The 23,990-nt window shown below is 36.7% G+C and overlaps 1 protein-coding gene across 1 annotated transcript in view; it reads right to left on the bottom strand.

Annotated features, from left to right (window-relative positions):
• Positions 1–23,990, bottom strand: part of JAK2 (Janus kinase 2) — a 92,232-nt gene that overhangs the window by 22,586 nt on the left and 45,656 nt on the right. Inside the window, exons 4-13 of the mRNA XM_034410346.3 lie at positions 18,371–18,488; positions 17,980–18,125; positions 16,737–17,058; positions 15,631–15,747; positions 10,865–11,022; positions 8,902–9,013; positions 6,983–7,169; positions 4,062–4,189; positions 3,126–3,260; positions 1,605–1,692 (exon numbers count right to left, since the gene is read on the bottom strand). Of these exons, the coding sequence (XP_034266237.1) occupies positions 1,605–1,692; positions 3,126–3,260; positions 4,062–4,189; positions 6,983–7,169; positions 8,902–9,013; positions 10,865–11,022; positions 15,631–15,747; positions 16,737–17,058; positions 17,980–18,125; positions 18,371–18,488 (1,511 nt within the window). The remainder of the gene's footprint in view (positions 1–1,604; positions 1,693–3,125; positions 3,261–4,061; positions 4,190–6,982; positions 7,170–8,901; positions 9,014–10,864; positions 11,023–15,630; positions 15,748–16,736; positions 17,059–17,979; positions 18,126–18,370; positions 18,489–23,990) is intronic.

Below are 23,990 nucleotides of genomic sequence, written 5' to 3'. Positions count from 1 at the left end.
ATAACTGGTTGACCCTCCTTTGGCAGCAATAACCTCAACCAAACATTTCCTGTAGTTGCAGATCAGACCTGCACTATGATCTGGAGTAATTTTGGACCACTCCTCTTTACAAAACCGTTTCAGTGTAGCAATATTCTTGGGATGTCTGGTGTGAATCGCTCTCTTAAGGTCATGCCACAGCATTTCAATCGCGTTGAGGTCAGGACTCTGACTGGGCCACTCCAGAAGGCGTATTCTGTGCTGTTGAAGCCATTTTTTTGTTGAATTACTTGTATGCTTTGGGTCATTGTCCTGTTGCATCACCCATCTTCTGCGGAGCTTCTGTTGACGGACAGATGGTCGTACATTTTCCAGCAAAATGTCTTGATAAACTCTGGAATTCATTTTCCCATCAATGACAACAATCCGTCCAGGCCCTGAGGCAGCAAAGCAGCCCCAAACCATGATGCTCCCTCCGCCATGTTTTACAATGGGGATGAGGTTTTGATGTTGGTGTGCTGTGCCTTTTTTTCTCCACACATAGTGTTGTGTGTTCTTCCCAAATAACTCAATTTTGGTTTCATCTGTCCACAGTATATTTTGCCATTAGTGTTGTGGAACATCCAGGTGCTCTTTTGCAAACTTCAAACATGCTGCAATATTTTTTTTGGACAGCAATGGCTTCCTCCGTGGTGTCCTCCCATGTACTCCATTCTTGTTTAATTTAATTAATTAAGTGGAATTCAAACAGTAACTTTTAATTACCACACTAGTTAATCTTATGTATTGCAGTATACACTGTAAATTACTTAAACTGAAGCTCTCACTCCTAGAATAATTAATGCTAAATAATTCTCCAAAAAGGAACAGATTATAAAGCTGCTTTCATATTCTTTCCGTAAAAATGCCAAAATATGGAACACAATGTCTTCTAGATAGCCAGCTGCTATAGAGAAGGCCTGTTACCAACTTACACTTGTGATTGTCTTGAAAGAATAGAATAGAATAGAATAGAATAGAATAGAATAGAATAGAATAGAATAGAATAGAATAGAATAGAATTCTTTATTGGCCAAGTGTGATTGGACACACAAATAATTTGTCTTGGTGCATATGCTCTCAGTATGCATAAAAGAAAAGATACATTCATCAATAATCATAAGGTACAACACTTAATGATAGTCATAGGGAACAAATAAGCAATCAAATCATATTAGGAAACATGAAATAGAAAGATTCTATTACTAAAGTAAGTGAATGGTTGGTCTGATCCAGCAGGATTCGTATCAATAGAACATTTGCAGCTCAGCCTGGCTATTTTCTTGCAGATGTTTCATTACTAAATTAGATAACATAATCAGTGCTAGCACTGAGATGTTGCCTACTTTGGTATTGGAACATCTGCAAGAAAGCAATCAAGCTCAGAGAGCACTAAGGATTTAACAGCATTTTTCTGTTTTCAAGAAAACACATAATGGTTTTACACAAATGTGGTTAGTGTAAAACCTTCACTATTTCATGTTTTTGCCCTTATTCGTTATTCAAATAATGTCTCTCTACTATAGAAAGAACTTTGAGGGGAAAAAACTCTAATCAGAGTACAAACCATTAACTGGATTACTCACTTTCTTCTCCACAGACACAAACTCCATAATTTAATACTAAATGTTTGTAAGAAAGCTGACTCATCATGCTTGCTGCTTCAAAGAAAGACTACAAGAAAAAGATAACAATAAGAAAGTGAGTCAAAGTAAGAACTGGTTGGAATTAATTCAGTCATATTGTCACACCACTTCATTCCCCGTCTTCTGCTACTTCTACTTGTTGCACAATTAATTCTGCAGGACTGGTCTCAGAATTTTTGCTTCGGAATTCATTTGCCATCATGAACAAGTATTTTAATAATAAATGTTGTGGAATGTGTCAATGGGCTTGGGAAACGAAAGGATGAGGTGCTACCCAGGAAACTACCAGATAAGAGAGGTAGAAACCTCCAGGGGCTTAATAGTCAGAGAAAGAAAGGATCCAACGTAATGGATCAAATGGCAGTGGGAACTTTGTACTTGCAAACTTGCAAATTTCTGTTAATTAAAATAGAATCAGTTCATCTTGTTGTATTTCCTGTCTGGTTTTATCAGGGAGGGCTGACAACAGTGTCATTCACTGGCGAGAGATAAATTTGTGATGAGCATCTGAATGCTCTTCATATTGGATCATAATACTATAGATGGCATACTGATATACAGAAATAAGATTCAACAAAACAAAGATGGGAACAATTAACAAATCAGTCGTTAGGAAATTGCTTTTGAATTCCAAGGTACACAATTTTTTTTATAGTCAGAGACAAACTTTCATAGAGAACTTTTATCAGCTGTATCATATTAGCAAATTCAACACATTTGCTTTCAGAAGGCATGGAAAAAGCTGACACAGTTTATCTCCTAACTGTTGATGGTGCAGAATCATCTTAATTCCTATTTGATATAGACATTTAATCAGTATCTCTTAAAAATTTTCATGGGATAATCAACTTCATAACATCAGAATTTATCAGAACTCCTAGTCAGCAATAAACAACAAATCAGTCTGCACTACCATGAGAAAGACTGGAAGGAGAAGTCTACATTTTTATTTTTCTGAAATCATGAGATCAATTTATTAAAGTACTTAGATTAAAGTATATTTATTTAGAGTAGGTGTAATATTTTAGTACAATCTCTAAGCCAACCCCAATTCAGTACTGAAAAGCTGAAATTCTGCAACTTCAGCAACTTAAGGAAATGGAAGTGTATATTTTGTATAAATTATTTCACTTAAACCATTCATGGGAGAATAAGAAAGAAGAAAAGCTGCCACTCAGATCTATTTTTGTCTCCTGGATATTCAAAATCCTACTGTATATCTAAAATATGAGTAACTTTGCATATTTTTCAACAAAGGAAAATTCATCAGGTTTATTCAACTAAGAAATGGCTATCAACAAATAAATTTGACCTGCATCTTGGGTGTTCCTTTCAGTTGTGATGCTTTTTAATGCTTTGTTTCACTGTATATCATTTCAAACTATTATCATAGCCAGTACTTAAAAAGTAGTGTTTTTTAATTAATATTAACAATAGGACTTTTTAAATTAATATACAAACCTCAGAGTAATGTCTGTGTGTTTTATCCAGAACTTTCAGTAAGACTTCAGTTTGATGCAATTTACCATAGTCTCCTACTTCTTTCCTTACTCCTTTGAAAATTTTAGTAAAGGTGCCCTGTCCAAGGCTTTCATTCTACCCAAAAAACAGAAACAAAAAAGCCAAAATTTGAGATTAAAGGAAAAGATTAGTCAAGCATTTCAGCCCACGTGAAAAACAATCAAACATGAAATTTTTTTAAAAAAAACACTAATACAAGAAGATTGCTTTGGAGCAAGGCACTACTGGGCCTTGAGCTGTTTGGAACCAGGCCATGGAAGTGGGTGAGCGCGTGTGCAATCTATTTGCATGAGTGGTGGGCGCATGTGCCTGCTACTCATGCAAGTGGAGTTGCATGCAGGTGGTCTGCAACCGCTCACATAAGTTGGGGTGCATTCATGGGTGCACTCACCCACCACTTCTGGAACCATCCCCTCTCCCCTGCCCCCACTAGTCCGCAAAGTCAGAAAGGTTAGGGAACTCTGCTTTGGAGCACAGAGATATTTTTAGACAACAAATTAAATAGCCTCATTTTTTAACACTACAGAAGTATAAACTGAGGGTGGGAAGGGCTGTAACAAGATCAGCTCAAGAACTCACCTTTATCTTAATAAAAGCACAAATCTATCTTAAAAAGGAAATGATAACACATCCTATCTTAATGAAAGTACTTGCATAGTAAATGAAATTCAATTTTCAATGAATAATGAGGGGGAACCTTACATCTTATATTTATATGCTTTTATCATAATAAACATCCAGCTTTCGGTAAATACAACAATGTACAAATTATTTCCAGTAGCACATACCACTGAGAAAAAGCCCAAGGATATTTAAATTAATTGAACTTAATTCTAAGATGCTGATAAAACAAGAATACTAATGTATTAATCTTACAAAGATAAGATCTTCATTCCGAATTTTGTGAAAAACCATCTGATTGACATTATTATGTCTCTGCAAAGTAGGTGATGTTGGCATATCAGAATCTCCATTGCTCCTGAAGACAAGAAGGTTGGACTTATCTGGAAGAAGAAGTCAATGGAGTGTTAAGTTGACACAACCATATTTTACTCGCTTGTCTTCTAGCCCAATATATAAATGATTTCCACCAGATAATTATTATATATGCTGATAGAGAATATTAAGAAGGTTCTATGGGAGATGGCTCATTTACAAATAAAAAATGAAAAACAAGCAAATACAAACCTTTGCATATGTAACTAAAAATGTTAAGACAATATATTTTTTTAAATACTTTATTGAGTTTTCTAAAACAAAAAAGAAAATATACAATCTATCTCTCCTTTCGGAGGTGCAGTGTTTTACAATATAGTGAAACAAAAGTTTAAAAAAGACTTCATCCTTAACTATACATTATTTTATACAATACAACTATAGTACATGTGCCAAGTCAAATTCTATAGTCATGTTTTCGTCTTATTGTTCAACCAGTGATACCAAATACCCCATACGTCATAATATTTTGAGTTGTCCTCGTTTTTTAACTCACTTGTCAGTTTCGCCATTTCTGCGCACTCTAGGATCTTATTTATTAGAGTTTCTTCTGAGGGCATAAGTTTGTTTTTCCAGCATTTTGCGAAAGCTAATCTAGCCGCAGTTATAATCTGGATTATCAGTTGGGTTTTGTTGTTATTAAAGCCTTCTTCGGTTATGCCTAGGAGGAAAAGCTCTGGGGCTAGGTCTACCTCCTGTCCCATTATTTCACAGAGCCAGTGTCGGATTTTGGACCAGAACTTTTTAGTCTCAGGGCAGGTCCACCATAGGTGGTAGAAGGTGCCGACCGTTTTTCCACATTTCCAACATGTGGGAGAGAGATTTGGAAACATCTTGGCTAGCCTCGCTGGGGCTAGATACCACCTGTGTAACAATTTGTAATGATTTTCCCTAAACGTTGTCGATTTAGTTATTTTGTAGTTTCTATTCCAAGCTATCTCCCAATCATTAAAATTTAGTCTATGTCCTAGATTTTTTCCCCAGATGTTCAGTTGATTTCTTGCTATGGACTCTGCCCTATCTTCATCTAATAGAAAGTTATAGATTTTCGATAACATTTTCTTATCTGTTCCCCAAATAATTTTGTCAAAGTTCCCAAATTTCGCTGCTATACCAAATTTGTCTCTGTCTTTTTGGAATCTTGAGTTGATCTGAAAATAGTTCCACCAATCCAAATTTAGGCCCTGATCTCTCAATAAATCCAATGATTTAAGTTTCCCTTCTTCATCGAGGATATCCTTGTATGTACCCCATTTGTACTCATCTCTCCTGTTTGGTGCCGCCAACGCTTCCATGATGGAAAGCCAGTTGGGTACTTTCGTATAGATCTTCTGTCTAATTTCGACCCACATGTGAATAAGGGTCTCCCTAATTTTATGTTTATGAAAATAGGATTTTTTCTTGTTCTTTATATCCCAAAGGTGGGAATGCCATCCTTCTATAAGGTCATGTCCTTCCAAGGTCAGGGTTCTCCTATCTTGTAACTTGATCCACTCCTTAATCCAGATTATTTTTGCCGCCTTTTGATATAGTTCCCAGTCAGGGAGCCCAAAACCTCCCAAATTCCTTTTCCCTTGGAGTATCTTAAAAGAAATCCGCGATTTCTTGCCCTCCCACAGAAAATTCCTGATATGTTTGTTCAGGTCCAAAAAGAATTTTTTATCTAAAGATAACGGAATATTTTGGAATAGGAACAAAATTTTTGGTAGGATATTCATCAAAAATGTTAAGACAATATATTACTTTGTTTCACTTTTAACCAAAGGAAAAGCTGATAATTACTACATACAATATTCTGCACTCAGCCTGTGTAAACTTCTATGTAAATTTACATAGTTTCCTATGTAAATTTTGATTAATAAAACTGGGTAATTGTGGGGTCCTCATTGCAACTCTCGACCTAACTTCCCCTCTGACCTAACAAAACTTCCGACCTAACAAAAATGGGGAAAGCAGCAGCCATGGAATAAAAATACAATTAAGTATCTCCCAAAGGTGCTTTTTTCCAGAGGCAACTGGCCTTTCTTTGAAGATGTTTCACTTCTCATCCAAGAAGCATTTTCAAACTTTCCAGAGCACAGCAGCTCCAAAGCTAAGCTTGTATAACAGTGCACAGAATCCAAACAGATTTTAGAATCCTCTAGTTGAGGATGGAAGACTTAAACACTTCCTATGTTTTAGGGTTAGCAACTTACATTCTTTTTTTACTACTTCCCTCCTTATCCTAATCCCAATGTATCACAAATATACAAATATGTATAAACACAAATATCATTTGTGCCATGCATTCTGGACATTCAGTGGAGCATATATCTTTTATTGCAGGAATGTGGAACTTAATCTGGACTGAGAATAAAATCGTTCCCAAACTCCAAAAGATCCAATTATATCGGTCAGTGGGGTAGGGGGGTTGCAAAATGGAGCTTCAGCATCAGTTGCAATCAGCATCCTTCTACATGGCAAAATATTCTCTGCAATGAAGGAGGAAGACAGCAATTGTTCCTCATCCCTCTTTCCTCTTTATCTATCCTTATCTTATCTTATCTCATCTCATCTCATCTATCTAATCTTGCCCATTAATCCTAGTGTCTGTCTGTCTGTCTGTCTTGCTCTATCTAATTTGGAGAGCGTGCCTATGAATATGTATATATGTGCCTATATGAGAACTATGTTGTTAAAACTTCTGCTCTTTTATTGTTTAACGTAGGTCTTTGTATTTTTCTCAAACGACAGCTATTTCTCTACTTCAGTTAGCCACACAATTATTATCATCCTCAACAAATAAAATTCAAATTGCTTACCTTTTGGCTTTGGAGGGCAGCATCTGATAAACTGGAAAACCATACTATTTGCTTGGACAGTTTCTGTACGGTAACAATTCAACAGATCCACAAGGTTGGTAAAACTTTTTCTAGTTCCACTGAGATTATATTCGCCATTTTCATTTTTTGTTATCAAGCAATGTTTATAATCAATTATGCTGTCTTGCTGCAAATTTAAGGAAAGTTTTAAAATGATACTTCAGTTCAATGCTTTTATTTGTAACTTTATAAATTTAATCAAATGTCATGCATAATTCTAGTTTGGCAATCAGGACTAGGAATATATCTTGTAGCCATATTGGATGGGCAAGGGAAGTTAAAAAATTGAGAGAATAGAAAAGAACAGTTTTTATGGCAAAGGAATTGCCATACCAATCTAGTAACTTAATTCATTACTGGTCCCTTTGTAGCTTTCTAACTTTCACTCATCGCACAAACTCTATTACAAACAATGGAATATGTTGGTGGAGGGAACAAAATTATGTTTTAATTTTACTCTGAATATCCAGCTATCATGACATTAATATTTACAGATGTTAAGTGTAAAATCTGATCGATTTTATCTGCTCTATAAATGCCATCTAATGCAAGCCTAATTTTGTTTTAATCTACAACAAAGCTTGCTGAAACAAATGATTGCCACAGCTCAACACTTCAGCTTAGTTTAATACCAAGGAACTGTACTGCTAGGAGTTCCTTTAGTATATAAAAATAAAGTTCTATAGCAAATATTTTGATTTTTTTATAAAGCTCTGAACCTGAATCATTTTAATTGTTTTGCACTCTGCTTAGAAATATCACAATAGCAATAGACACAAAAATTGGCAACTTAAGAAGCTAAAAATGTATGTGAATACCAGCAGCATGTTCTTCAAAATTTATAACTTTTAAAATAAATTGCAGATACTTATGAACAATATACTTTTTTTTTAACAAATGAAGAAACCTTCTTCATTTGTTGATAAGTTACTTCTTGATAAGTTATTCTTTAATAATAAATATTGTGCTGTGTCTTTTGAAGGAAGAACTGAGGCTAATAATCTTTATAAACCATTTCAGAAGTTCCTCTAAGAAGTTCCTGAGACTTCCGGTATCTCTTTCTAAGCTACTGTTCTATTGGCAAATTCACACAAATGGATATAAACCACAACCAAACTCTGAAAATTTAAATATTATATGGCACTTTTCATTTTCATTTTTCATTTTATTTAATTTGTATACCGCCCTACTCAGGACTCAGGGCGGTGAACAGGCACAGGATAAAACACATAGAATACAAAAATTTAAGAGCAGAAGTAAAATCAAATTAAATCAATTTAGCCCAAGACAAATTTAAAACCCCAGGTTAAGAACAAATTAAAATTTACATTAAAATTTACATTAAAAAGAGAATGGGAGAGGTTAGGCCAGACCAGCCTGGTGAAATAAAAAGGTCTTGAGAGCGCGGCGGAAGGTGCATAGATCTGGGACCCTCCTTATCTCCGGGGGGAGCTCGTTCCAGATAGTACGTGCCCCCACAGAGAAGGCTCTCCCCCTGGGGGCCGCCAGCCGACATTGTTTGGCCGACGGCACCCGGAGGAGTCCCTCTCTGTGAGAGCGTACCGGCCAGTGGGAGGCCGTTTGCGGCAGCAGGCGGTCCCACACTTGAATGAACAGTGAGAGCGAATGGGAAAAAATAATAAAATATTGGTCCAATTTGCTGCCAATTTTCATAACTACATATGCTATTCTCAAAACATAGGTACTGATGTTATTCTGAAAACAAAGGATGATTTTTTGCTCCCAAGAGCCAAGAAAAGCAACAGATAAAATATAAATATATCTCCAAAATAAAAGGAACTGAAATCTTGTCTTAAATTTAAGCAAAGCAGTTAGAAATCTGGTTCCTTAATACTAACCTGCACGGCAAAGGTAAGAAAGTATTTATTAAACTCTTTTGGATTGCAACGAAGAACATAATAGCCAGTCTGATTGCCAGCTTTTTTCAATTTACTGATTGCAAAGTCCATGCTGTTTAAAAAAAAAAAAAAAGGAGGAGGAAAAACAAAATATTAAAAAGAGCCAACACTTCTGAATTACAGAATATATTGGGATATAGCAGATTTTTCATAAAAAGAATCTGTCAGCGAAATGGCAATTCTTCTTCTTCTCTCTTGATTGATCTAAGACTGCTCTTTCCACATTTCTTTTAGTAAATAAAAAATTGTTAAAATCATTTCCCATTTCCTCGACCTGTTTTTTCACCAGCAGAATGCCACCAAATAAAATTTACAACTTGTTATAATGGCAATTGGGACCTGAATATCCAACACTAAGCAATGTGGTTGTAGTGTAATGTCACATTAACTCATTAGCAACAGCAATCCAGATGTGTTCCCCTGGCCCTGCTGGACCCATGTGAAGCTCCAAAACATCTCAAGAAGTTTACAAATGATTTGGACAAAGGGCAGGTACAGCCTTAGGAACATGGTTTAGCATAGCCATCAGCTGCCTCACAAATGGCCAGACCAAGCATGTCTCAGAAGCAGTTGCAGGAAGGAGGAGGTAGTGAAGGTCAGCTGTAGGCTGCACAGTCGGCAGGGCCAGTGAATGCAGCATGACAACAATGGCAAGCATAGTACGGTAAAGGTGACAGGGCCAGCAAGTACAGGGTGGCAAAACCAATGGGCTGCCCAAAATGGCAGGGATGGGAGGTAGAGTAGGCAGTTGGAGGGAATTAAACATCCCTAAGGTTTTAAGTACGGGCAGGTTGCCAAGTGCCCAAATTCTGATCACATTATTGTGGGGGGTGTTACTGTTGCAATTGTTTTGGGGACCATGACATAACCTTGAACCATTGCTAAACGAATGGTTGTCCTTTGAGGGCTATCTTTAATTGAATAGGACAAAATGGGATGGATGCAACAGATAGTAAAATAACTAAACATATTTTAATATAAAATGGAACTTCAGAAGAGGTTTGAAGAAATTTGGCAGGCTATAAAGGACACAATTCAGAGAATTATTCGTCCTCCAGTTAGACAAAAAAGAAATTCTGTCTTCCATCATGATAATGTGATTTCCTAAAGACGGAGACCAATATCTGACTTTCTCTGAGTGACATTGTTATGGTGAACTTTTTCCTATGCAATACGCACTTGATTTTATAATTCATCATTACCTTAACTGGAACATGCTAATATATTAAATTGCGCAGAACTGGGACGTATTATACATATCTACTCTGATATATTCTTTTCCTCGTCTTTATGAAAGGAACAGTAAGATGTAGACTGTACCAAGAGTAATTTCTTTTGTTAGCAATTTTCCATATTCCACAACAATCATTGAAATAACTAGTGTGTGTGTGTGCATAGATAAAAACTTATAAAATCTGAGAGTCTGGATGGAGATATGTATCAATTCAAACAAGTTAAAGTGGATCCAAATAACTGTTACTAATGCTTTGTTCATAGGTGCAAACAAGGGTTGGTTGATACAAATGAACATCTATCTCCCTTCCTCCTTATCTGCAGCACTCAGGACCCCTGGCATTCCATCTCCCATCTGCATGACTCCCTGCTAACTACACTAGTCCCATACATTTGCTGATTGGCTCTTGCTTTTGAACTTCCTCTATTGCTAGCAGTAACAATAAGAGCAAGAACAAAGCTATTTTAACCTGCTTCCTCGGGTAGAAAGAAGTTTCTTCCTCAATATGGTCCATGTTGAATCTATAACCATGGAGGCAAGTTGTCTATACAAGTGAGCAGGGCTAATGTACACAATGATTACTGTGTTCCCAAATGCCTAACCTGATGCGCCTCTAGTTCAAAAGGTTATCCATTCCCAAGATAAATGTTAGAACAAAGTATTGCTTACGAAATTGGCCCATGGCAATTGCTCTGGATATTTTCAAGAACTGAAGGAGGTGCCACCTCTTTACAAAGGTAATGATGAGCATCCGCTGTTAATCTATAATATCCATCGATTAATGATACAAAAGAAAGAGCTTCTTTTAATGAATGAAATTCAACTTCCTGTAAAAGACAAGGAGAAAAAATGTGGTAGAGAATGTGAAGCAATAAAATGCAAATTACAAAAAAAAGCATACAGTCAATGCTATGCACTGAGATGAATTTTCTATCTTAACATTATGTTTTTGAATAATGCTATTTAATTTATTTATTCACTTTATTTGACCTCTGCTCATTCCTGAATGCTGTGGGCAGCAATGCAGACACCATAGATGTAATGTAGATTTAAAAGAGTACCAATTAAGAGTAATATTTGTAGCTCACTGCAGTATCCTTGAATAACAGAAAAAAGAAAACAGCATCTATATAACATATTCCAACAAAATGGATATCTACACAACTTTATCAAAAAGTGCTTGTCCCCTCAACCCAATACAGCACAACCACCATCACAAGCCCTAAAAGGCATAACACTGCCATACATCAAGAACACCTCAGAAAACAACAACAGACTATTACAACTACCTGGAATTAGTGTAACATAAAAGCCAACTAAAGCCCTTCAAAACATCCTAAGTAAACCAAAAGACCCAGCAGTCCCAGAAAAAAAACCCAGAAATCATCTGCAACATACAGTGTAATGACTCAAACAGCCACTAGGTAAGACAAACAGGCAGAAGACTGGCAGAATGTATCAATGAACAGCAACTAGAAGTCAGAAGACAGGATGAAAACTCTAATTTCCCAACGTATGAATAGTTTCAATTGGGAAACTGACCATTTCCCAAGCTAAGTCCAAAAATGCTATGAAATTTCTAGAAGACTGCCACTCTGACAAAATAGTCAACCATAGACAGGGGAAAGAAAAAGAGATACCGGCTAGTGCCCAAATTATAAATAAAGTATTAGAGTGCGCTGAGGCGGACAGAATGACATATATGTTGAAAGAAAAAGAGGATTCTGAATTTTTTCAAAGTTGGGACAGTTGGTATCGGTGGTTGAATAAAAGGATTGAGATGAAGTGAGGGTCTAAGTCAATATGAGGAGAGATATACCTATCTAGATTGAAACATAATTGTATGGAAACCATATTTGGGGATTATTTACTTTATTCTGTGTCGTGGGCATAATTATTTATTAATGAGGGCAGGAATATTATCTGCCGGGATAGACGTGTTTGTATGTTTAGTGTTATGAATGGGGGAGGGAGGGAGGGGAATGTATGGTTTTTGTTTTTATGTATAATCAATGTTTTTGTCTCATGTTGATTTTAACCTGGAAAACTTAATAAAATTTATTTAAAAAAAAGACACATAGACATAAACAACATCTACATACTATGCAAAGAGGCAATTAACAAACCCAAAAAGGAACAAAAAGACCAAAACACCTCCCCACCAGCAATCAGCACCCAGATGAACACAGATTAACTCCAAGATTAACATCAGACCAACTATCAAGTAAACAATACCCAAGTAAACAGAACTGCCAAACAAATCAGCAACAAATAGCCTAACCAAAGAACCCTTAAGACTACACCCACCAATACTGATAGGGCAAGCCATTAGAATATAAATTGAGAGCAAACCCCACTCCTTACTAGCACTTATAATATTATCTAGTTTGGGTATTGAAATGTCTGCAAAAAAACAATCAAGCTTAGAGAGCACCAGGCGCCTCTAACTTAAAAGAGTGAACTAAGCCCTTCTTCAGATGATTAACTAAGAACTCCTTCAATGTAGCTAACTTGCCTCTTAGCTGGGATTTGAATTTCTGGCTTACTTAGGTGCAAACAATCAAAGTGGCTCCAGGATTTGGGTCAAGAGGTTCCTTTATTGTTGACTCCACTGTACACAAGAATCTTGCCAAACTCTGTTTTTCCGTGAGAAAGCCAGATAGAAACCTGGCTGGTGTTTGCCTTCATATGCTTCCTCCCATCTATAAAGTTCAGACTGTCCTTTCAGCCACTGATTCCACCAAAGGTTTCAAGTTACAGACAAGGAGGAAGCAATGAAGTTGTTTCGTCCTCCCTGAAAACCTTAGCAAATTCTGTATGCCTTTTTTTATTTTTGCAAGGAACAGGATTCAAGAAGGAGAGGAAGAAGCATTAAAGTGGAAAGCTTACAAATGGTGCTTCTAGACATTTCTGAGATGGAAAAAAAAGTTAGTTGCAGTGAGCATTTGGATCATGTGTTTGCAGCCAATCAATGCCCATCACAATGGGAATATCTAAGGAAGCTGTAAAACAGAGTTGCAAGAATTCTTTGAAATCAGCCAAGTCTCATCTATTGTGACCTAATTATATTGTATTGTAGTGTATTTCAGAACCTGAGGTTCAATGAAGAGTAACAGGAATAGTAAGATACACTTGCCAGTTGCCAGTTGCTTGAGCCTCTCTTGAGGCTCTCTGATCTTTTTGGAGTATTGCCTTTCTTAAGAGGTAGAGATTTTAAGTGGGTCACATAGCTCAACCTGATGATCACTACCAAGAATAAACAAACTGAATATATCTTGAGTCAGATCTAAAAGTACTGAACGTGGCCTTTGAGCTGCTATAAAATTAGTTAAAATTTTAACTTTTTAATGTAAATAAGTATTGTTGGCATCTATCACAGTCCAGCCAGTCAAGGAGAAAATAGAGATTATGTTTTTCAAAAGCAAACTGAAAGGTAAACCTTTCAAAGAGCCACAAATAATGATGGGGAAATTCAATTATCCTGACATCTGTTGGGATACAAACATGGGTTGTTTGTTTTTTTCTTTTCTTTGAATGACTTTAAATCACCAGATCACAAGAACTGCATGCTTCTTTCACCATGCAAGAGGTTGAATTAGATGTCCCTTCCAAGTTTATGATTCTAATAAGACATTATTCAATAGCAAGGAACTATTCAAATTAACCATACTTGGTTTATATATGCTTGAATCAAGTTTTATTTTGATTTAGCGCCTTTCTCTTTTTTTGAAATATAGTGCTTGATCTATCGCTAAAAGGACACAGGCTATATAATAGGTGTGGAAACAGTGGGGAAATGCAGCCAGTTCTATCTGGCTGGGGTGAACAGGTAGCACACCCAGCCGGACATCATCACGTCCTGTTTTTGACACTCTGCACATGTGAAGAAGGTCCTGTGCATGTGCAGAGGTGTCGTGTGCGAGCGAAGCGAGCGCGTGCATACTCCCATTTGCGAAACAGTAGCGAAGGTAAGTGGATTTCACCCCTGTGTGGAAAATAGTTATGGGCCCTGATTTAGGCCCAGTCAGTTCAGGATTTTAAAAGGTCCACATCAGTGTGTATTAGATCTCATACATATATAAGAAGCCTTAGTATATGAGTCATTCCCCATAGTTATCTGTAGATAAAAATATGTGTTCTGTACATGTAATTAATATCTAGAGTACATGATTGTTATGTCAAAACCATCAACTTTCAGAACAAAACATAATTCAAGTCCTACAATTACAAGGGTATCAGCAATTTTACACAGGCTTAGAAAACATGTCATTTATCAAAAGAGTTATCCAACTGAGGTGGAACGAAAATTTGCACACTATCATTTAAAAAAATCGTGTAAGGATGCTCTTATGTGAGGAAAAGGAATAAACATGAATACTTTACATGTCAATCTTATTTAGGCCTGTTTAGATACAAATACCAATAGGTAAATCCCTCCAATATTTCCACACTGAAATGAGACATGGATTTCGGGATATGTGCTTCCCTGTTTTCTACCCTCAAGAATAGAAATCTCTAGAAAATTTGGGAATGTGCTGAAATGAGCAAATTGACATTTGAAATTAGAGAACAGGAAGACAAACAATTTTACTTGATATGGGATTTATTTTGTCAATGGTTAGATAATAAAGCATGGAAATGAAATATGAAATGGATGTAATGATAAAATATATAAAGCGGGATTTTTTATGGGAGATAAGCCACTGTTAAATAATTGGTAAATGAGAATAATAATACAAAGGAATATAATAAATTGTCAAATAAGAGAATTTTGGATATGGGATTAAGCACAAAAGATTTGTAACCGATTGATAGAGTTTCTGTAATTGTAATGGATGATGGTTGTTTTAAGTTTTGTTTAAAAATAAAAAATAAAATAAAAAAAGAATAGAAATCTCTAATATTATAGAGATATTATATAAATCTCTGATATCATAGTAGATAATATATTACTTCAAATTCATTTCCAAAAACAAGATTCAGAGTATCTCGGATTATAAATGTGGTATCTCCCTGCAACTCTTTAAAATAGCTGTATCTTTAGCCACAACTGTGTATGGGAATAGGAAAGCAATGTAGTTGATTTAAAGAATAGCAAACAGGTAGGTGACTGTTATATTTGAGCCTCCCATCCACATATTCTAAATGTTTCTCAGATTGGAAACTGAAACACTGTATAATGCTGACTGTGATATTTAGCAAATAGAACAATCACCCACATTAATCTTGTAAGAGAATAAGTAAGGGTTTTGATGTCACCCTTAAAAGCTTTTCTAACTGGATAATTTTATTGCACATTGTAGAAATAACTGTTTCTATGATTGCCTTCTATGGCTGTATTAGATACCAAAGATACCAAAATGCAAAGCATATTATCCAATCTATTTGACCAATTAATACTCATAGCACAAAGTCACCAAAGTTAGCTACAGTACCAGATTCTTGCTGTGTTTGTGAATGGTTACAATTCTACTTTCTCCAGAACTTTCTTGATTTGCTTGCTTAATACTGACATCTATAATATCAGGAAAATCACAGTAGGTTTGTATGTCCTGCAAAAACAAGATCAAAAAAACAATGTTGCTTTGGAAGATAATCATTTTAAATATTTAGATTGAGATTTGATGCAATTCCAATTTAATGATTATAGATCTGACCTGCCAAACACTTTAGGGGGCCCATTGCTAATAAATATATGTGATGATAGTTTATGTGGCATTAACAGAGATCTTTAGGACAGGAGAACATCCCTCCTCCACTTGCTCCCTTACAACATCTGCAGCCCAGCAGAAATAGGGATTGGAATATAGCCATATGATTAAAAAAATTAATAAAGATTTGGAAAGATTTCCAAAGGTCAACAAGTAGAAGGAATCCATCTGAATAACTGTTGAAAGATTACTCCATCCTCAAGCAGCAACTGCAAATTGTGGTGAAACAATTTCCAAACATTTCTCTTCTGTAGTTATATAAGGAAAACCTCATGAAATACAAAGTTGTAGTATTGCTGTTAAGAGACTGAACATTAAAGGAAAATTTATATTCCAATACCACAGTGAAAAATTGAAAATGCCGTTTTACAATAATTTCTATTGCTAAACCAGTTTTCTCTGCAGTAACAATACTGGTAATCTTAAGTAGTCCAAGTTTGCAATTCTGCTGGTTTTCGGCACAAATTAAGAAGAACTACATGTATATTACTGTGCGTAGGCCTATAGTGAGTGTAGGCCTATATGAAGATTAAGAAGCAACATATAGCTGGAACTCCACAAGATTAACCAAGCTCCTGCATAATTGAGATTGTGGGGAAAGGGCAGGTGCCAACTAAGATTTATAAAGCTTTCAATCTTCCATTCTGCCCATTAATTATCTTCTGGGAAATTATCTACTTAGCTACTGTGTAATTTTTAATCACTGTACAGTGTTGTTTCTAATTAGTTACTATGCATTCTCACGACAAAGCAAAGTCATTCTGTCCATCCAGGTACATCGTAATAGGTTTCTCCTGAATTAAGCATGAAAGAACATAATCAAATATTACCTCATCTGCAAGCATCTCACTGGCATTTTGTTTTCCTCTGGGACACTGTATTCCGCCATTTCCACTTATAATAATGGTTGCAAAAGATTCTGCATTTGAAGGTTCTCTTCCAGGATCCTTCACTTTAAACACTTCTGAGTAAAAGGCAGACTGGAGGTTTTCCAAATTAATGAGATACTTCAGTTTCAGATTTCTGGCAGTTGTTTTGCACTGGCTGAATTGCTGAATAAATTTCCGGAACCTGTACCTTATTCTTTTTCTTGTTAAAATATGATAATCTTGGATTTTTTCTCTGATGCATTTTGGCAAAAACATTTTGTAGCTGTGAATACAAGAACTACCAAATGAGTAATCAAACATCACTAAGAGCAATTCAAAAACAGTTATTTTTCTACAGAAAAAAATCAAGGAGCATTTGTTTCACCAAATATTCTATCTACAGCCAACAAAACTAAGAACTTAAGCAGAAGGGGAAAATATACTGTATTGTATTGAAATATAGATTTAAAAAACAATTCAATACGCTTGCATTTGGATATTGCTTTCCAATAAAATGAAGCACACTACTAGCTCCTTCAAATCTGTCAATATCTCATTTCTGCAATCCAATGTAGTATAATGGACAATATGTACATTTTAGAACTGTGGAGATGAAACTGCTGACATGCTGTAGGTCAGTCATATCTTTCAGAGTTGTACATACTGTACTGAAAGCTTTGGGGAAAAGTACAGCACTGTGCGTTGATTTTAATTTTCAACGTGTGAACAAAATAGAGCTCCCACCCATCCTTCCTTCTGCATAAAACAGATGACTATGCAATGCTGGGATGGATGGTGTGTGTGTGTGAGAGAGTGTGCAAAAGGAAGAAAGGATTGGCATTTCTGCTTGCACAATTACAGTTTGGGGCTTCTGCCAACAGATCTGAAAACCTCAACTACCGGTTGTGAAAAACAGTTAATAGGTTCAGCAGCAGTTATTGTTCTAAACCTAATGGATATGCATGTTTTTGTTAAAGAAAGTAGAAGATTATGACAGAAAGAAGAAATTCCCCTTGATACAACTCTTTGTCATTACTCTTTTAACTTTACTCTCATCTATAGCAGGGGCATTAAGCTTTGCCACCTAATACCAATACTTAGATATGAATTGCAGTGATCTATCTAGATAGCATATATGAGAGTGAGAATGTACTTTTACACATGATGTATAGGCGATTCATCTGTCTTTTCAAAAAAGAATTACCTTACAGAATTGTAAATGGATAATATAGTTTGGTCCGTTTCTTTGGCTATTCTCATCATATCAAGGACGGCCATTCCAAGACATTCTTCCTGTGTTTCATGAGTCACAGCCATTTTTACCCACTCGTGGACAAAATCTTCTCGCCACTGAATCAAAAACAAGAGTGAGAACTCAGGATTAGTGTTTCACTGTGGGTTATTTTTACTGTAACTTGAAAAACCTTCCATAAGAATCAGTCCAAATCACACTGTTCAGCAGTATTTTGATGCTACTCCCAATCTTGCTATACTGAAGGGTATAACCTTTCAAGTGTTTTTAGATAAGCAATATAAGCATAATCAATCTAGGAGTAAATAGCTATAGACCTATCTAATAAATTAACAATTTTTACCTGAGCAAATAGGTAAGACATGACAATATCATCAAGGACGGGACTCTCTGCACTTCGAGAAACGCCATACCGATATGCTCGTATATTGTTTCTAGAATACCAGTGTGGGAAATAAAATCTGTATGGAAACAGTTTGTCACATATTAAAGTTTTTACTTTTTTACAGAATAAAGTTACTAAAATCTAAATGAGAGAAAATTAAGGTTTTGAATATGTATGTTATTCTGTCGGTCAATCAAAATGGTTTTATTTTTTTAAAATTGTTACCTCTAAATTTTTGAAAGTAAACTTCATAAATGTGGGTGCTACGCAAAACTCATGAGAACAATATTCACACCACAATTTTAGCATTTTGTTTTTTATTAAACCAAGCAGTAATTTAATACCGGTATCGAATGTCCTAGATAGCAGGTGCTCGGGAGGTGTGAAATCCACCCACTGTTCATGTGATGGTCGATCTCCAGAATCGTTGGCTCACATTGTATTTACATGCCCCCATTATCGGGAGGTAAGGTCAGAACTTTTCTCTCCCATTTGCCAAAGATTTCCTGGATTATCTGAAAATCTTAGTCTTCGCTTCTTACTCCAGGATACTGATTCTAAGATTACATTAAAGGTAGCAAAAAATTTTTGCTGCAGTCTTGGGATGTAAGAGCCGGGGGAAGGGATGGGCTGGACCCATTGACTGAGGTTAGCTTTATTGATTGCCAGTGGTTGAGTCAGCTGATGGTTGTATAAAGTGCCAATGTGTGGATTTTATGCAAATTGCAATATAGTATTTTCTACCTATGTACAATTTTAATCGACTATAGTCCATATAGACTGGAGCTAAAAATTTAAAATACATGAAACTGTGAGTTTGACGGAGTGGTTTCCACCACTGATCTTGTTGCCGTATGGCACTTCAGTCTGGTTGTGTACCAGCTATGTGCCTTGGATGTTTTGGTTCTTTGGTCTATGACCGCAATAAAGTATACTTACCTACCTACCGGTATATGTCAAAGTAGTTTTCAATTTGAAATAAGATAACTATGTGATTGGGCTTGATAAATCGACACAATTTGAAAATTAATAAGTAGTTACGATCAGCCTCTCCTCTCCCCTTCTCTTCCTTAGCCTTGCCCCACAGAAGCCTATCCTATCCCCCTTCTCTCCCTCAGACTTGCCCCACCGAAGCCTCCCCTATCTTATTCCCTTTTCTCCCTCAGCCTTGCCCCACAGAGGTCTCTCCTATCCTATCCCCTTCTCTCCCTCAGGCTTGCCCCACAGAAGCCTCCCGTACCTTATCCTATTTGCTGCTGTGAAAGTAAAACTGAAACTGAAACTCCTCTCCTCTGCTTGTATTTTGCATTTGGAACAGATTTCTTTTCAAGTGGGGAGGGGGAGTAGAACTCCTTAACATTAGAGGGCTGTTTGGAAAGTGAAACAGTATTTGCTGTGTGAGCAAGGAAACAGGAAGAAGCCTGGCCGCGGCTTAGCTCAACTGTTCTGTAGTAAAGCTGCTTGCTACTGTGAGAGTAAAACTGAAACTGAAACTCCTCTCCTATGCTTGTGTTTTGCATTTGGAACAGATTTCTTTTCAGGTTGGGAGGGGGAGTAGAACTCCTTAGCATCAGAGTGTGTTAATAATAATATAGGAAATACTAATGCTCTGATGGTCATTTCAAAAAAATCCTTTCTTTTTGAGCACCTAGAAGCCAAGAGGAACATACGTGACAAATTTTAAGTTTGTAGGCTTTACAATTCTGGAGATTTTGTGATGATGCGTAAGTCGTATTTCGCTCTGTGTGTGTGTGTGTATACATACACAATGAGTATGCAACCAACTATAATATAAATTATTATGCTAAATGTAGTCAAGTTTGAAAATCAGACTTTTGAAACAGCCTTATGATCGGTGCAGTTGTTATTTTCTCAATGTTTTCTTAAGCCCATTTTAAGAAAAAGCTTTGTATTCCTGCTTAAATAAACTTCTGGTATAGAAGAAAGTAAGAACATCTAAGAATATGGCTTGTGAGAAGAGAAGGCAGATATACCAGTAGTTCTCTAGAGAAAACTATTAATCATGGTACAACTGCTGATGTATATCAATGTAATTCTAGATTCTGTAGGATTGGAGAATAAAATTTTCTCACAACTGCTATCGGGTTACATTATGAAGCTGTGAAGAAAAGGTAGATTGTTTTCCGTATCGGCTATCTGATAAGGAACGGAATAATTTCACTTATGCATGAGACCAAAGACCAATCATCATGTGGGCACTATGATGTGGGAATGTCCAATAACTACTCTTCCAGTTTGAGGCAAATACTTACATTACCTCAAAATTATTTTTCAGATCTGAATAATAATAAAGGCAGGGTATAAATAAATAAATATATCTGCAGAGTGACTCTTCAATCTGCACTTTGCTTGCTCAGAAGCTACAGTGTAATGATGTAAATCCTAACATACTAAAAGAACTGCCATTTTTGACAATGCACAAGTGTCTCTTCACATTCTGCATGTCATACTTCTTCTATCACAGCCTGAATTACATTGTGGCACGATTCAATGTTCTAGGCTAAGTTTCTTAAAATGTGGTTGTAGGACTCCTGGAGATCCTCCAGGATCCTCTCAGGGGTACTCAAAATCAGAATTATTTGGCAGTCTATGTTGAAAAATAATACAATATGAAAATCCCATTAAATAATCATAAAAAGCGGTACAGCAAATTTACAGTAAATATAATTTTAAAAAACTAAAAGCGATGCTGAGGGAAATTTTTTTACGAAACACTGTTATTGACATAGCACATTATTTTTTTCCTTTTTCCTTTATTATCCCTTTGAAATGTTTTTGTTTCACTCAATGACATACATCACGGGTTTCAAACTTGATTTCATTGAGGGCCACATCAGGGTTGGGTTTGACTTGGGGAGGCAAGGCGTGTGTGGCCAGCTTGACATTACTCGTGTCAGGGGTGCCTGAGCTGCATTTTTGGTCGCAACGGCCTACTGCAACTTCCCGAGCTCCATTTTCACTGGCAGAACCACCGTGGGCCTGTCCTTCGTTGTTTCCAGGTTGGCTCCGTGGGCCAGATATAAGAACCCCGCAGGCCAGATGTGGGCTGCGGGCCTTGAGTTTGACACCCCTGACATACTAAGCCCCACTGCTGCCTAATGTCCAATCTTAATAGGCAGTACCAAATATCCCAGATCTAATTTTGACACATAATTTCAAGTTTTGATTTGATATGAGATGTTTTGGTCTCAGCTGGGGTGACAATTCACCCTCACCAACTGCAGACCTAATCAGGATACAAGAAACTGCAACAGCCAAATGGAAGTGACAGCTCAGTTGTTAAGATTGCCTATAGCCACAGGTAGTCCTCTTATCAGTGATAATTATGACCAGCAACTCCATCGCCATGGGGGCACAGCTTTAAGTACAATGTCATGTGACTATGCCAACTTATGATGACATTTTCAGCTGTCTCAGTTGCTGTCATTTTAGTCAAATTCCACATGATTGCAGCATCCCGTGATCATGTGATTGCCAATTGTGGGCTTCTGCCCACTTCCCCATTGACTTCGCTTGTCAAAAGTTGACAGTGAAGGTCACAAATCGCAATCACATAGCTACAAGATGGTTCGACATAATTGCAAGATGGTCACTAAGTGCATGAATCACGATCAAATGACCAAAGGCTGCATCTATAGCGATCCATCTTACATACCCCTTGTCCAGCGCTATAGCAACTTGAAACGGTTGCTGAATGAGTGAAGGTTAAACGAGGACTACTGTATACTATTGCCCAGGTGGGTTAGAGCCATATAAAGCACCAGAAATTATTATTAGCCCGTAAGTCATTTATGCTGAAGGGTACATAAAGACGGAATTTTACCTCTGAGTAAAAAGAATGATAAGGATCATAAAAGGCAACAAATAGCAATAGTAATTAGTCTTATGTACCACTTCAGAGTACTTTACAACTCTCTCTAAGCGATTTATAGAGTCAGCATATTGCCCCCCAATAATCTGGGTCTCATTTTACTGACCTCGGAAGTCCAGGAAGGAACCGAGTTCAGTTGCACTCACTTCCAATATGATGAAGTGTTTTGAGAGGTTGGTAAAAGACTATATGTTGTCATGCCTTCCTCCTACATTTGACTCATTACAGTTTGCCTATTGGAAGAACCGCTTTATAGATGATGCACTTTCCTATGTGCTTCATCTTAGCTTGGCACACCTGGAGGAGAAGAATACTCATGTACAAATGCTGTTTATTGATTTCAGTTTGGCGTTCAACACAATTATTCCTCAGCATTTGGTGAACAAACTGGGCCTATTAGGTTTTAATACTCCTTTATATAATTGGATACTGGATTTCCTTATTGATAGGCCCGTTTGTGTGACTTGGAAGAAAAGTCTCCAACTGCATCTTCTTGAGTACAGCTTCCCCATAGGGCTGTGTCTTGAGTCTGCACTGCACACCAGAACAACTAGACACAAGAACAGTTTTTTCCCGAATGTCATCACTCTGCTAAACAAATAATTCCCTCAACACTGTCAAACTAGTTATTAAGTCTGCATTACTATTAATCTTCTCATCGTTCCTATCACCCATCTCCTCCCACTTATGACTGTATGACTGTAACCTTGTTGCTGGTATCCTTACGACTTATATTGACTGTTTCCTAATATGATTTGATTACTTATTTGTACCCTATGACTATCATTAAATGTTGTACCTTATGATTCTTGACGAATGTATCTTTTCTTTTATGTACACTGAGAGTGTATGCATCAAGACAAATTCCTTGTGTGTCCAATCACACTTGGCCAGTAAAGAATTCTATTCTATTCTATTCTATTCTATTCTATTCTATTCTATTCTATTCTATTCTATTCTATACCTTGATATCCATGACTGCTGTGCCAAATCTGCTACAAATTATATTGTGAAGTATGCAGATGACACGGCAGTGGTGGGTCTTATTCAGGACGACAATGAAGATGCATAGGGAAAAGGTGAAGGTTCTAGTGGATTGGCGCAATAAAAGTAGCCTGGTTCTAAATGTTAATAAAACAAAGGAGATCATCATAGATTTTAGAAAGAGCTGGCATGCTCATACTCCACTCAGTATCAAGGATGCAGCTGTAGTCAACAGTATTAAGTATGAAGTATCTGGGGGTGCAGATAATTAACAATCTAAACTGGTCTCTCCACAAGTCATCCTTGATGAAGCATGCAAACCAGTGTCTGCATTTCCTGCATCGGATGAAGAGACCACATCTTTCTCCTTCTATCCTGGCCACTTTTACAGAGGCACAATTGAGAGTGTTTTAACAAACTGCATCACTGTTTGGTTTGGTGGCAGCAGTGCCTCAAAGTCCATTCAAAGAGTGGTGAAGACAACTGAGAAGATTATAGGAAGCTCGCTTCCTGTCATTCAGGATATTGCTTATAAGCGCTATGTGCTTAGAGCTCAAAGCATTGTTTGAGACCCCACACAACCATTTTACAATCTGCTTCTGCCATCTGGAAGGAGGTTTTGAAGTATTTCCAGCAGGACTTCCAGATACTGTAACAGCTTTGTTCCCTATGGCATCCATCTGGTAAATTCACAAGATTTGT

This window comes from Pantherophis guttatus, chromosome 2, assembly GCF_059756535.1.
Source record: "Pantherophis guttatus breed Tessera chromosome 2, ASM5975653v1, whole genome shotgun sequence".
Classification (NCBI taxonomy): Eukaryota; Metazoa; Chordata; class Lepidosauria; order Squamata; family Colubridae; genus Pantherophis; species Pantherophis guttatus.
This window is presented reverse-complemented; position numbering and strand designations above follow the sequence as displayed.